At 29.2% G+C, this 16,802-nt stretch overlaps 2 protein-coding genes and 1 pseudogene across 2 annotated transcripts; 1 reads left to right on the top strand and 2 right to left on the bottom strand.

Annotated features, from left to right (window-relative positions):
* Positions 1–5,226: 5,226 nt before the first annotated feature.
* Positions 5,227–8,537, bottom strand: LOC105622751 (annotated as a pseudogene).
* Positions 8,538–9,645: 1,108 nt separating this feature from the next.
* On the top strand, positions 9,646–11,742 carry LOC105619915 (protein FAM188A homolog). Its single transcript, XM_012201433.1, has 5 exons — positions 9,646–9,751; positions 10,102–10,501; positions 10,588–10,856; positions 10,987–11,284; positions 11,436–11,742. The coding sequence occupies exons 1-5, from the start codon at positions 9,646–9,648 to the stop codon at positions 11,740–11,742; spliced, it is 1,380 nt and encodes a 459-aa protein (XP_012056823.1).
* A 1,350-nt stretch (positions 11,743–13,092) lies between these two features.
* LOC105619904 (another transcription unit protein) lies at positions 13,093–15,934 on the bottom strand. Its single transcript, XM_012201423.1, has 6 exons — positions 15,880–15,934; positions 14,953–15,696; positions 14,446–14,840; positions 13,775–14,365; positions 13,493–13,691; positions 13,093–13,259 (listed from the first exon to the last, which is right to left on the bottom strand). Exons 1-6 carry the CDS (start codon positions 15,932–15,934, stop codon positions 13,093–13,095), a joined length of 2,151 nt encoding a protein of 716 aa, XP_012056813.1.
* Positions 15,935–16,802: the final 868 nt, after the last annotated feature.

Genomic DNA, 16,802 nt, shown 5'->3' with positions numbered 1-16,802 from the left:
CTAAAATAGTAAGAAATATATGAAAGTTAAATAAATTTTTGTAATTATTTCAAATATTTTATACTCAGATGTTTAAAAATTATTAAAGAAAAATATAATTAGGTCCTAATATATTTTTTGTATTTTAAATGTATTTTAATGTTTTAATTTTTTTAATTATATTCAAGTCAATGATATTCCTAACGATAATTTATTTATTTAAAGTATTAAAAATATTAAATTATTCTAACATCCGCATTTCGGTGAAAAGCCACATAATGCTTAGAATTAGAAGATTTCAGAAAATGATCGGAAAGGGTTGGGATGTATTATCGTGTATTCCATGCAATTCCATTAAGCATTCTATAATAACGAGCTAATCCGCATTCCGACGAAAGATCACGAAATGCCTTGAAAATTCCAAAAAATTGCCGGAAAAATGATATATTATCGTTTATTTATTCTACGCGATTCCGTCATGCGATTCTCTGGGAACGAGAAATAACAAATCAAATACAAAGTCAGTAAATTTTGTCAGGCAAACAAGGTGATTGATTTATTCTATTATTTAATTATGATCAGAGGAAATTGTGAGAGAGAGAGGTACTGGAGGTACATATACATGTTGAATAAGAAATATAAATTGTGAGATCTTTATTGCACGAACGCCTGATGTTAAATATTTATTGCATGTGCTTTCTTGTTCATAGTCTTCTCTGATCATATTGAATTCTGACATCATATGCATCCATATTATTGTTAACTTGTATGTATGTATATATGTTTTTTAAAATTTGATGTTATCTTCTCGGTACGGACCGAAGAATTGATTTACAATATAAATTTTAATATGGACATCATTAAAAACATATATAATGATTGCTTACTGACATCGTAGAGGAGAATTATGTAACATCTGCATTTATTTATATATGAAACGAGATCCTTAAACAATCCGATCTATTATAAACTTATAATTTTTTTTTTAATTGCTGAAGAAGACTAAGTAAAGTCCGAAATATACGTGCTGTATAAAAAAAGTCTCATAAAAATCTCATAAAAAGTGGAATAACAGAATAAGTTAATTAGTCGTCCTTGCTCGTTTAAATCTTTCGACTTTATATTTCTTTTATTATTGATTTAAGTTTAATATAAAACACGTTTTAAATGATTTAGACAATTTATAAAATAAAAAAAATTTTAATGAAATGTTTAAATAAAAAGAAACGTGATTGACTATTTAAATGTAATAGTAAAGTGTATTTCCTATATTTTTTCAAAATTGAATTCTTCAAGATTATTTTAGATTTTCCATGCTTGAATTCAAACATGGAAATAAAAAATAAAAAATTCTGATTGTATTAAAATATTATACGATTCAGAAATTTTTTTTTATAAATATATCTACTAATAATATTCTTGTATTGATCCTGTTCTTGTGAATTTATAAGCATTCTTTCTTGCTTTGTAGATATCTTTAGGAACTTCTTAAAATCATTTTTAAATACTAATCGAGTTTTAACAAAAAAAACTCTGCAATGTATATAACGGGGTCCACATTAATTTACTCAATGACTGAATTTACTCAATGGTTGAATGGCCCAATATAACAAAAAATATAACAAAAAATACAATAAATATTTTTAAAAAATTACATTTTATTATGTCCCAGCAAAAATATAGTTATTTAGCCCTTCCTCTATCTTCTCAAAACAGAAGAACAGCTTTAAGAATTAATTAAAATATAAACTCGTTATTTATGTACTTTAAGTCATATTTGACAATCATATAAAAAAATTTTGATATACTTCTAAGATAGTAATAGAAAAACATCAATTACCAACAAAACGAATGCGTCATGGTGACAATTTTTTTACAACTTCGATATTTATCTATGAAAAGTTAAAGATGTGGAAAGAAAATCTTTAACGGTTAAGTTAGATGTAATCATTTAAATTTATTTAAATGACTACGTAGGTACTATATAAATTGACATAGAATTAAGCTATTCAGCTTGACCATTAAAGAAAAAAACTTTCTTTCCTTCATCCTTTATTGTTGTATGTTTACATGTAAGATCCTAGAAACTCTTCGTTTAATAAAAAATTTTTTAAAAGAGATTTCTTTTAATTATAATAGATTTTTAAGTAAGACTTACCAGTAAAAGCCCACGTTATTACCTTCTCCTCTATTATAAGTAGGAGTCTTTGTTTTTACATCTAGACACTATTAAAACTGCCACATCCACATCTGCTTCACTGATCCTAATATATATCATCTTACATACATATATCTAATCGACTTTACGGCCCTATATTTCTATAAACTAGTTTGATAACTGACACTCATCCTCAAATGTTACTGATAATTTTCCTTTTGTTTCTATCCTAAACTTTATGACTTCTCCAGCTAGATATTAACATTCCTTTTCTAATGTACGTCAATAATGCACTTTGTGCATTCACTAGAAACATCAATCTTCCTCAAGGATAAGCGAATCCTCTAACTTCATTTCTAAAATTATAATTGCAAAAAAAAAATTAACACAACAAACCAGAATTTAAACTTGGGATTCTTCACTCTTACATCTAGATATTATTAAGACTATATACCCACGACTCTCGTAATTATTCTAATCGTTTATAAATACTTAATCGGCTTCATCACAAAATGTTGCATAATGTTCCACTCAATATCTTTCTTGAAAATTTGATATCCTGTTTTTTACATAATTGAATTCGTCTTTAAATAATTTAATTTTTCACAAAATATTTTTCGTTAGTACTTTTGTCAGTAAACGCGCCATGTTGAGATATCATGAAATGCCTTCACGAAATGCTCGTGGATTTACGAGTTTTTACTTTCACTCGGAATGCACGATTACGAGCAATAACGCATATGCATAAAGTGTAAGACATGTTATTTATTGTATCAAGATAAGAGTGTACGCACATTGTATTAAAATATAACTTTAAGTGTAATTTGCACGAGAAAAAAATTTACATTATCTGTCTTAAAGACGAGGCACTAACAAAAGCAGAGTGTAAGAAACCAATAGATGTTAGCAATCCGTAAATTATATAGAAGTTGCATAAATTATCTATAACGGTAATAATGTTATAAATCAATTTAAATTTAACATAAATTAATTCTTAAATTCTTGAAAATAGAAGAATAAATGAAACTGCAATAATCACTAAGAAAAACAGTATGTCAATCAAAATAGATAATTTATTTATAATTATAAATAAAAATACTGAAGCCAATAAAAATATATGGCTAAAGTAAAGAGCAGATGAGGTCAAATATTATTTTATTAACATAGTATTAACATAAAATTTTTTTATATAATGCACGTAACATTTATCATGTATATGATGCATTTCAATTTATCGTATTATTGCACGCATTATAAGGAATCGATTTTGTATTTTAAGAAGGGGAAAAATTACAAAAGTGAGTGAATTTATTAAAATATTTATAATTTCATTGGTCAATATATCTATTTACTCATTTTTATAATTTTTATTTTAAAGTACAGAATCTCTTGAAAGATAATGGTCGCAGGCAATAATTTGAAAAATGCTCCTATGAAGTTGGACAAAAGAAAAATATTTTTAAGCGATAAACACAAGGTACTGCATTACAGAGCTAGTTATATATTTACATTTTAATATGTAAATGCAACTACATGTCAGATATATGAATTTGTATATAATCGTATCACATCGATATTTATTTAATAAACTACTAATCAGTAGCGACAATTGCATTTCCATGAAAGATGATCTAAAGAATTCATTTTTTATATATCCTGCACTGAAAAAAAATATAGTCAATTTTAATAAATATTTAATTGAATACTGCCAACTAAATATTTATTAAATATAAAAATATATTTATTTGATACAAGAAATATTAATTTGATTTAATAATCATTTTTTTTATTGAACAAGTACTTACTGTAAATAAATGTTTAATTTAGTGGTAGTATCGAACTAAATATTTATTAAAATTAACTATAAATATATAATTAACTATAATTAACTATAATTTTTTTCTTAATGTGATTATTCTGTACAAAAAAAATTCGCTTCACAAAACTCTCTATGAAAATAGTTATGCAATAATGAGCAGAATGTCTAATTGACGCACATAACAAGATAACATTAGATATTTTTAAGAGGATCCTAAAGCCATTTGTATTATCGACTAATTATAAATTTTGTTTAACAATTACTTTTTTCCTCTTTTATAGATTCGAAAATCCTTTTCCAGGATTAAAATATACGCATTAATACGTGTTTGTGAGATGAAGTTAATGCCGAAAACGACAAAAAATTTTTCTTAAGATTTCAATTTCAAAATGTTTTGTCGTTCTTGGAATAAATTCCATCTCACAGACACATATTAACGTATATATTTTAATCGTGGAAAAAGATTTTCGAATCTGTAAAAAAGAAAAAAGTAATTGTTATATAAAAAAGATGACTTTAATTTTGAAAAAACTTGTTAAGTCTTCGATCAATTTCGATTAATTTCGCAAACTCAGGATTGTTTGTGCATGTCATATGCTTCCGGAAAAGATATCATTTAGTACGTATGATGTATAAAAGTTCTAAGGAAATTATAACTTGAGATGACAGCTGTGATTAATACGTCAATTCTGGCAAAACAATTATAAACTCTAGAACGCGTGACACGTAAATAAAATTAACGCTGGACGAATAAACATATATCACTCTATTTTTAAAGTAGGCACATATGATAATACAGAGAAAGCTTATTCGTGGACACGTACCCTGTAAGGAAAGAATTAAAATTCATTCGAAATCTCTTGAATTGTACTTTTAATGTTGTTAACTTTAATTAGAAATAATTTTTTTACGGAAAAAATGTAGTAAACGCTCTTTTTGACCCATTTGACAATTAATTAAAATCCTGGTAGGTTATCCAAGTTTTGGAAAAACAGCATTGTGTTCAATGCGAAAAATCTTCGGAATCTACTATGACATTTCGGAAAAAATTTGATATAAAACTATGTAACTTTTTAATTATTTTTAATTAATTATAACTTCGATTATTTTAATTATTTTTCATTCTTAATTCATTCATTTTTCAATCTTAATTATTTAAAAAAAATATCTGTTGCAAATTGCGCGTTTACATTACTTATAAACTCTTATATTATCTTATATCAATTTGCATAAATTGCTTCAGTAACATTAAACTATTCATTGCATTCATTTAACATGTATCTTCAATTTTTTTAAAAGTTTCATCTATCTGTAACTTGCCTCTAAAGGTATTTTTTATCTGTGTTTTCATCTTTCCCAGTGTCTCCGGTAAAGCAATCATTAGAAAAATAGTAGCAATAATAGACATTATGCAGTAAAAATAAATGGTAACATTTCTATCATGTGTTACCATTATTGGATACAATTGATGATGTAGCTGGTTACAAGAGAGATGAAAGTAGTAAATTGCCCGAAAACGTTCACATATCTAGTAGGCTATTGTTCCAGAATCATGAATCAAGGAATCGAAAAAATCCAAATGATCCAAAACCCTGCGATTTAGAGATTAATCCTAAACTTTATAATTAGCTAATATTGATAAATAATTTTTAAGAAACTCTTTCAAAAAGATAATACCTAAAGTTCAATCTACGTTGGATTTCTGCCGAGATCATCGAATAATAATTACTTTCTTAAAAAAAATTATAACTATTGACGAGGTAATGAATGAAAACATTATTTTCTTACCACATAAAAAAGGATACAAACAATGGGAATAATTGTAATGCTAATGTTCTCAAAAAATTGCAAGTACACTGCCAAAACGCCGAAAGAAATTGATATACCAACACCAGACAAATAGTTCGACGATCAATTCTAATAAAATTTCAAAATTTATTATATAAGTCTCTAGAATATTATCAAGAATATTATCAATTTGAAATACATCATAACGTCTAATGAGCATTTTAATAGAGCGATCTATAGATTAACCACAAAAGTCCATAAAAAAAATATCACGACAGTTATTGAATTTAAAAATTACAGGTTACAATAGTAAATTTTCGCTAATTAATATTCATAATTATATAATTAATAATTACCACTCTTGTCTTAGATTATTAATTTTATTTTACTTCAACTATTGGTGTTTGATTTTTTATATGAATGTATTATGTAGATTTATAATAAGTTCATATTGAATGTAGTTGTAAATTGTACAATAAAAAAAAATAATTACCTTTTGCTATAACATGCAATGATTACAATGTCTATTAGTTGAATTATTCCTACTATTATGATGATCAAAAATGGATCTATTGTTATGTTGATCCTGGTGATAAAATCAATGGTATAAAATATAATCACATACAGTCTACAAAGCTTTTGAAAAAGTAAATAGAGATTTAGTATCACAAAAGGTTTCCACACTTCTGGTAGAAGGATTGTTCTCTAAATTCTCTTTAGTATGCTCCACACATTCCAAATAAGAAATCTCTGTCTGATTTCTTTAGTCAAGGAGAAATCTATTCGGCAATTTGGAGATATTTCAAATTTATTTCTCGACTCGATATAGTTTGTCATTTTTGTAAACTCTTCTTGGAACTCTGTATTTTTCCTGACGCAAATCGCGGATACAAAGTAGAGCAATCCTAGCGTCTTCCTTTCAGCCTTTTAAAAGTAACCACTCAGAACTTTCGCGGATGAAGAAAATATTGCATAGGACAAACAATATGGAAAAAAATGCTGCTATTAACTTCCAATCGTTCTGAAATAATATAAATGTGTTTTAATAAAATATAAATATAAATAAAATAAAATATGAATATTAATTTATATTTATATTTTATTATATATCTATATGTTAATTACATATGTTATATGTGTATATTTATTATGTTAACAATATTAACGTCTAAAGTTTTAATTTGTCTATTTTTAATAAAATTTAAAAATCAAAATTAACGCATTCAAATAAAATTCATAATAAAAAAAATAAATAGTTTATTGTCAGAATGGCAGCAAATTAGTAAATTTGATTTAAAAAATTGAACAAATTTGATTTCGTCTGCGTCCATATTAGCTTGCTCTAGCAAGAGCCTGTTGATGTAACTGATGGCAGATTGGCAGCAAAAATCGAAAACTTATCAAATGCAGATTTTGCTCGATTTCTGTTATTAATCTACGTCAAACTATGTGCAAGTCTGCTTGATTTCTATCATCAGTCTGTTTTGAAGTCATGTAAAGAGTTTTTCTCTCATGTAAAGAGTTTTTCTCTCTTTGGCATTCGCCAGTATTTCATATAACGGATTCTGCATCACTAATTTTTCTGCTGATAAAATTTATCAGCAGATACTTTGCAAAATTTCAAACAAACTTGTTTGAAATTAGATAATACAAAAACATATGATGATTAACTCAAATTTTATCTAATTATCAATGATATTTTTATTCTCTTATTAATAAAAAATTATTTAATGCTCTTACTTGTAGAATAAATCCTAGAAAGTAAACGATCAGAATTCCAGTGAGCTATTTGCGAGGTAACCGTAATGACTGTTTTCCATGAAGTAATAGAGATTTCTGCTAAATATATTCCAACAGAAACTGCAAACATACCCATTGCAATTCCTAAAAATTTACAAAGCATTTCTACGAATTGTTTTTGTTTGCTTTTTCATTAAAGAAATAAGTTTCGAGAAGATTTTGTTTTCCTTTTTTCTCACCTATTAGCATCCTATCGATGAAAAGTTGTATCACATTATAACTACTCCCAATAAGAAATCCATCCCAAAGAAAAATTTACACCATATACTATCATGGTACATCGTCTTCCATAGTTCATTATGATAAGGCATAAGAGGCAACCAATAATTTGGAGATCGTGAAAACTAGATAAAATTTTTCGAATAAATTTTTGTAACATAATTAGGTGCATATAAAATTATTCAAATTATTGTTGTTATCAACAATGATGATATTAAAAATCATAAAAATTGAAATCGTATTATTTATTACAAAATATGTTAATAAGCACATTTTGTAATGGGAAATAATATTAAATTTTTTTTCATTGAAAATAATTACCGAAAAAAGGTATCTCCATTGCATTTAAAGTTATTGATGATCTATTACTTGCCAGTACTGAAAATACTACGGAAGAATATCCTAAAGTGGCTCCTGCATTCATTAAAGCCAAGTTACAGATAATAGTGTAAAGAAACTGCAATAAATTATATAAACTGACCATATAAAAGAAATTAAATATAATATTTTATATTATCATATTTTTCATTTTTATTGTATAAAAATTAAATATATGCTATTTCTTGTTTGAAATTTTAGAAGTCTGTAGAACTCACATTTAAAAAATTCATTTCATAAAATTTCTACAATAGTAAACCACATTAATTAAAGATAATTATAAAGATCTCTTTTCTTTATTAAATATAAAAATATATATAAATAATTAGTTTGATCATGTATCAAAAAGAGAAGTTCTCTTTGTATATTTAATCGATATTTAATTGATACATACATACATTCTTGTATTTGCCATTTTATTCCTTGCGAAAATATATCACAAAATAATTCTAGATTATCTACTTTCAGTCACAAAGATTATGTGATTTCTTAGATAATACGTGAATGGCAGTATACACTCTGGATAAAAATTAATTGTGTACAAGTTGCGTTTAAAGCAAAAATGAATATATATTACTAATATGTTTAAACGCAAAGTTTCCAGAAATATTAGCAATTATTCACTTTATACACTTAAAGCAATTATTCATTCTATACACTTAAAGTATATTTCAAATAATAATATAATCAATAAATAATACAATCCGTCTTGTTAAAGTAACTTTGAGCCAATCATCTAATTAGACATAAAAAAATGTATTGAATTTTTCACGCGAGACGTCGAAAATAGTTCTTGAACTAATCCACTTTTTAATATATAACTTACGTATACGTGATTATTTAACATATCTTATTACGAAGTAATAAAGTATAAAGACATTTTTGTTATTCATATACGTGTATTACATACGTTGTTATAAAAAAATCAAGATCATTAACTCGTTCATTAACGTTCAAGGTCAACAAATAATATTACAAACATAATTGCGTGATAATTTGTAAAGATTATTTCAAGATACTTTGTTAATTATTTTGCCAGTTATATTTAATCTTCTTTTTAAAAAATCATCTTACCTCAAGTACAAGAAAATAAATTGCATATATATATAGATAGAGTTTTTACTATAAGGCCTATAAGTAAAACAGTCGTTAAAATAAAGTCGTTGATTAAATAGCTAAAGTTTAGTCGAAGTAATTCCAACTCTTGAATTCGCGTTCGAATTGAAATTCGATATATCGATTGTTCTACGAGTGCGCGTCATCGCGGAAAGGGATCCATCTTTGTTCGCACTTCACGTGAAAGAGAAAACGGTTCAAAATGGCGACGTACTTGGCAGGTTTCTGTTGTGCAAAATAGGTTATCGGGTGGTTCCTATATGCGACCGATAATTCAGGATTTAACGTGAAGCTAATAGTGCCGAAAAATATTATGATTAGTTCTAGATAAGATTCGTGTACACGGCGCGTTTTAATCTCCCGTATTATCGCGCACATCCGGAAGATAATGGCCGATAATGCCATTGCGGGTGACGACGAGCTCCTGAAAAATATTAAAACTCTTTTGTGGGGTTCGACCGTCAAGGAGGACGTTTTCAAGCGATGGGCGCAAGGTATTGAGGCTTTCTCCTTCAATACGGCGGTTATTTTCATGTAGACATAAGAATTTTATATGTTATCACACCGATCCAATGGCCAATCATTAGCGTTAATAGCAACTTTCATGAAAGACAACCTCAAAATTCATTCATTTTGCCTTGCCCAATTATTTTCTATAAGTATTTGCTTAATAGCATAATTGTATAATACATAACATGTATAATTAATTAAGTTGGTAACTTAATGTTGAATAATACTCATGTATCTCTTATGTAATATAGACAAAATGTAACATTATAAGGTTTCTAGAAATATTATAAATTTATTACTGTATGTTCTAATTACATTAATTAATTTTTTGTAGGCTTCTACTTCAGTATAGATGAACCTACTGCGCTTGTACAGACAGAAGGAGGACCTTGCGCTGTGATAGCTGCGGTTCAAGCATTTATTTTGAAGCAGTTACTGTTGGAGAGCGATGTTATAACTTGGAAGGATATCAAAGCCGAAAAATGTGATCAATTACTTGTGAAAGCCTTGATTGAAATTATAAATCAGGCTGCTGATGTTCAAGATCCTAAGTATTCAGTAGTACATGCCAATGATTCTAATGACTTCGTATCTAGCAAAGAAGGCACTGATTCCAAATCAGTGGAGCCAATGGCAAATTCAGCCCAAGATATTAGCGAAGGTAATCAAATTAATGAAACATTGGCTATCAAACAAGTGTCATTAGAATCAGAAGCTTTTCATTCTCAATTAAGGTAAGCTTATACTAGAAAATAATGTTCTAATAAATTTTAATTTTTTAATATTTTGCTATTAATTGATATTTTATTGATTGTTATAGGATATTTACTACAAATAGCATCGATGATGTAGAAGATTTCTTTACGGAACGAATTGGAATGTTAAAAGATCAGTATGGTATATTACTTCTACTTTATACAGTGATGTGTACAAAAGGAGTTCCAGAAATATGCTCCGAAATGTCGGATCCCACAGAACCCATGATCGATTCTACTTATGGATATGGAAGCCAAAGTTTAATAAATTTAATGCTTACTGGCCGGGCAGTTAGTCATGTCTGGGATCACGATCAAGATATTAGTGGATTAAGTGAGTTGATTTTTCTTTTCTTTAAACTTGATTACATTATCATCTCAATTCTATGTATATTTTAATTATATATTTTAATTTGTACATAGATAGATTATGCTTTCAGTACTCTATATTACATATTTTGCAGAATTACGCGGTATTGATAAACAGAATACAGTAGGATTTCTCACTCTGCTAGAGCATTTACGATATTGCGAAGTGGGTACATTTTTAAAATCACCGTCGCATCCAATCTGGGTGCTAGGATCGGATACGCATCTAACTGTACTCTTTTCTACGGAAAAGCGATTAGTGAGTCCAGAAACACCATCGGAACAAGCGCGAAGAATTTTCAAACGTTTTGATCCAGAAGGGAATAACTTTATCGCGGCAAATTTACTACAGGATGTATTGGCGGAACTAGGACTAGTAGCCGTTGCTGAATAGTATGTATTCGCGCTTTCGTAGTTTATATATTATTTACATTTTGTATTAATAGGCGTGTGTGAAATTATTTATATTAAAATTATTCATATTAAATTTGACTTTAATTTTAACAATAATCTTAGCAAATTTTATATCGAAATGTTCTTGCAGTGTCGATATCATGAGGAAGAGACTGGACAGTGAAAATTTAGGAATAATACTTCTTGCATCGTTTATGGATGAATTCTTTCCTGAGGAACCATGTATGTGCCCAGATATGTTCGTCTTATATCATTACAATGGTCTACAGCGTAGCAATCCGGAAAATAGAGTGAAATATCACAAAGGACAAGCAGTATTGCTTGAGTGTACTGTAAAATGTATTATGGATAGCAATCCTATGCTGACGGTTCTGCAAACAAAGTGGCCAAGGATTGAGATACAGTGGGACGTAGGACGAAATCCTAGTTTAAATTAGAATTTATAAACTGTAATATATATGTATACAATGGAGCTGACACATAGAGTGACCTGACCGAGCGCTTCTATAGAAATATCGTTGAGAATTACCACTTTAAGATCGTAGTCTAGTCAAATCGGCCATCTTCTGGTTTACATTGGTGAATACCATAAGGCTATTGAGTATACTTGCCAATAAAGGAATATTAATTATTTCCAGGAAAATATGTAGTATTCATAACGCATGATCAGTATAAAAACTTACTAACTTAATACGTACAATTTATTGTCAAAATATTGCTTCACACTGACTACGTCAACGTGATTAAAGTACCTTATTTTTATTGAATATATATCAGACACAATTTAATTAATTCTTCAAAAGCATCTTAACGAAATTTCTCAGCACATTAGGATTTAATGGTGGTCGATTGCAAGTAATTTACAATAACACAAGCATTTTGTTATCTCGTGCAGTTTACTTCATAAGAGATTTTCATTATATACGGAAAAAAAAAACAAGTTCTATGTGGATTTTAATAAAGTTCATTTTGTTGTATATTATATAGATGAAATGTTACTGAGTATTGTGAGACATCATATTAATATACTTTCCGTATATTATTATTTCGCAGTTCTTGCCATAAAAATTATTTGAATCAAAGAAGTATTTCAGAAAGCTCTGTTTTAATAAAATTGTTAAATTAAATTTCAAATTCCCTTTCCTGATGTAATAAAGATGTAATAAAAATTAGAGCTACGAATTCCCAAAAAATTGATGTACTAAGTAAAATATGCGTGCACTTTCGGAATACTACTTAATACATAATTTAATAGATATTTGGTCAATATTTATTTTATATGACTTTTGCAAAACTGCAGTTACAGTGTTAAATAATAAACTTACTACTTTGAAATACACTTATCGCAATATAATTTCAATGCTTTGGATTAGTAATTAAATTCCTATGGTAAAGATTTTCAAGGATCAGCAGGAGTGACGAGCCAACTTATTTACCAAATGCATGTCTACACTCTATTATATTTTGCCTTATTACAGTGCAGTTAGAGTACAAATAATTTTATTCATTATGTTTTAAGAATTGCAAAATCTGGCTCTGTAGAAGCCTTCATAACTTCGTCAAAAAGGATAAAATCTAAAAATATTTCTTCTAAGACAATAGAAGAAATGCATTGATAACTTTAAATATGTATTATATTTATTGATTTATTTACATGATATATGAATCAAATATTACCTATAAAATTATTAAATATTATTTCATGCTATTTGCATTGTGTATTGTAATAATATACCGTAATGGTTGTCATAAAAGAAAATACTAAATTCTGAATTATATATACATTTTTAATCACTCGCATCATCAACTTGATTATCGTCTCCACCGCTACCCGCAGAACTTTCAGAAGTGGATTCTTCATCTGAATCTTTTAGAATTTTTCCTTTAATATTCTTTTTAGGTCTGTGTGTCTCAATATCTGATCCTTCCTCATCCGAAGAATAAATATTCGATGCTGAAATAAAGCGTTTTTTAACTTATATAAATAGATAGAATAAATTAATCTAATATAACACATGCAATGAAAATATAAAGATAATATATGTTGAAGTTAAAAGATATTACATTTTATAGTACAACGTAAAAAATATTAAAATTTTTTTGACAGAAAAAATATTAAGATCATGTTTTAGTAATATTATGAATATTAAAATATGTTCTAATACAGTGCAATGAATATCAAGTAACCTTTAGAAGGAATCGCTCCTTTTTTATATTTATTTTTTATGGCTGCTAATGAAATTGCACCATCGTCATCAGAACCATCATCGTGATAGGCATCACCACTGTACGCTCCTGTAGCACGATTAGTATTTCTACTACCACTAGTACTTTTCTTCGTTTTATTTTGAACTCGCATAGCCATACGTAATTTTTCTTCCTCTTTCTAAAAAAAAAAAGAAACGAAATGTAATGACAATTTAACATAATACATATATAGAAATTTTAACATGTACAGTATATACATACCTTTATCATTTCGTACCTATTCTGATCTGGATTCATTCCCACTTGAGAAAGAACTTTAATACCAGATGTCTTTTGCGATCTATCGGCCAGAGACATAGTCATCTTCCTGTGTGTGAACGATTCAGTGGAATGTGGCCGGAATGTTAGTTTTGTTCGAAATACTGCTTGACCCTGTAGACCTGTACCTTGGCGAATATAAAGGTGATTGTGATCGCCCTGTAATGGCTGTTTATACACATCGAAAATTTCTGAACCCAAATGCAGCGACATACTACCGTCCGACCACTTAACGAATCTCGCATTACTCTGTTTCACCATTTTACCATCGTCACTAAATGATTCCTTCCACCTCAATGTATTTTCAACTTTGAGCTTCAGTCGAGCACGACCTTCTTCATCTAGAGTTTCTTCTTCGTCAATTTCATCTTCGTAGGTATCGTGATCGAACGGCCTTGTTTCGACGGACAAGAAATTCGGCAATTTTACAAAGTGAATCTCGCGTCCTAGATCAGTAGTAATTTTCGGGATTTCTACGTCAATTCGAGTCTCTGGAGGTGGTTCTGGTTCTTCCTCCTTATCTTTATCGTCCTCCTGCATATAGAATAAATTTAATGTTAAAACATTCATAGTCTTGTCAAAATCTGTTGCAAAAACTTGTTTAGTTAACTTACGTCTTCGATAACAGATCGACTTGGACCTTCTCCACCACTCTCGGATCTGCCGCGGCTGTGACTCCTACTCCTACTTCTACTTCTGCTTTTGCTTCTGCTGCGACTTTTGCTTCTACTTCTACTCCGACTTCTACTGCGGCTCCGTTCTTTTTCTTTCTCTTCCTTTTTATCCTTTTCATCATCCGTACTAATGTCACTTGCATCACCAAATAATGCGTCCGCAGTTGGAGCGACACTATTTTCTTTGTCAACTGTCTCATTCTCAGAATCTGAGTTTATTATCGGTTTACTTCGTTTCATAATTTGTTCCGTATCTGATCCGGAACTACTATGTTGTCGTTTAGTCTTTGATTGTTCTTCGTCGCTCTCATCGGATTTTGGACTACGATCGTTAACTGATTGAAAAAAAAATTTCAACATTAAACAATAATTAATTAGCTAATACAAATAATAACTTCAAGCTAAAAATCATATTCTGAATATTATAATTAATAAAACTAAGCAAACCTGTTTGTTTGAAGGATTTGTTCGATTCATTATCGCTTTTATCATTTTTCGGACTTTTAGATCTTGATCTCTTATCATCAGATCTTTCAGAATCTGCTTTCTTTGGTTCATCAAATTTCCTCGAAGATGCAGAAGAATTCGATCGCCTTTCTGTTGGACTCGCTGAACCTCCTGACTTATTACTTCTTTGAGAAGAAGCACTTCGAGATCTATGACTTTTCAGGGAATCATAACCAGATGCATTAGATGCAGGGGAGGCCGGAGTCTTGGATTTTCTTTCCACCGACCTAGAACGTGCAGACCTTGAACTGACGGGTGACTTTGGACTCGAGGAACGTATGCTGCCGTGTGGCGATGGCGAGCGTGATCGAGGAGACTTTGGAGAATCTGCCGAGCTGTGAGAGGCTGCTGATTTTGGCGTGCCGCTTCTGGACTTCGGAGAACCAGATTTTTCGCTCTGGACAGAACCCACGCTTGAACGTCTCGAGCCAGATCCAGCCGGTGACGACGGACTCTCTGAGCGACGACTGCCATCCAACTTATTCGAGCCGATTGGACTCTGGCTGGTAGACCTCGAGGCGCGGCTACCGCTAGCGTTTGACGCAGGTGAAGCTGGTGCTCCGTTCTCATCCTCAGAATGCTCTCCTCTAGCATTGCTTGACGTTTGTTGGGCCGGAGCCTGCGATGTTCGGCTATCACTACGGCTAGATCTTGAGGACGCGGAAGCATTATCGGACTCTGATCCTAAAAGAAAAATCGCGAAATCAGAAATCAGATGTCGCCTGCGATAAGACATAACCTCAAGTAGATAATTAACAAATTATCGTTCTGTTTAATATTGTGAATACATTAAAATATATTAATATTTTAGAATTGCGATATCTGCAGAGGAATGATAGAAATAATATATCTGTCCATATTACGTACCAGAATCGCCGCTAGAATCACGCAAAGTTTCTCGCATCGGTGACATGTTTACCATGTGTTCAAGATTGATAACGGAGCAACTTCAAAATAGCTCAAATCGCTTAAAGAGAAACAGTTCGCAGATTTCAAAAATGCATGGTACACGGGAGAAATAATACATCAGTTATTCACCTTTCATTTTCTTCTTTTAAGAAAAACAAGAGACTAATATAATTGATTTATACGTTTCGTACAGCAGTTGCTGTTAAAATCATCATGGTTAAAACTTTTTGCACACTCCCACACTTTTTTGACTTTCCTTCTTTTTCTCTCTCCAACGTAACTGTTCCTATTTCATTTTAAGTGTAGAAAATATAGTACAACTATGTAACATTTTTTTGTATCTCAAAATATTATAGTTTTTTCAATATACACATCTTGAAATGTGCATCGTTATTCTAAAAGTGATATAGCATATATATATATATATATGTGTGTGTGTGTGTGTGTGTGTGTGTGTGTGTGTGTGCGTGTATGTGTGTGTGTGTGTGTGTGTGTATATATATATAGATACATATAAGTAAATAAGTTTTACAATGTATATGTATAAAATATATACATACATAATTAATACAATTAATAAAATTACATAGCAAATAATTAGAGCATATAATTGTTGTACATTTCAGTCATACATTGATTCAAAAATATATAATTATTAAATGTTTTATTAATGAAATCAGAAAAAAAGGATAAATCGAGGAATAAATATATATAAAATTTTTTAAACAATTTGTATTTGCAATAACATAAATACATATGTGCAAAAATCGTTACAGATATAATAATTGTAAACATTTATACAGCGCAATATAAACATTTATATTGCACAATTTATAATTATATATATATATATATATATATATATATATATATATATAGAA

Source organism: Atta cephalotes (genome assembly GCF_000143395.1).
Source record: "Atta cephalotes unplaced genomic scaffold scaffold00002, whole genome shotgun sequence".
NCBI lineage: Eukaryota > Metazoa > Arthropoda > Insecta > Hymenoptera > Formicidae > Atta > Atta cephalotes.
The sequence above is the reverse complement of the archived record's forward strand: the minus strand, read 5'-3'. Positions and strand labels throughout refer to the sequence as shown.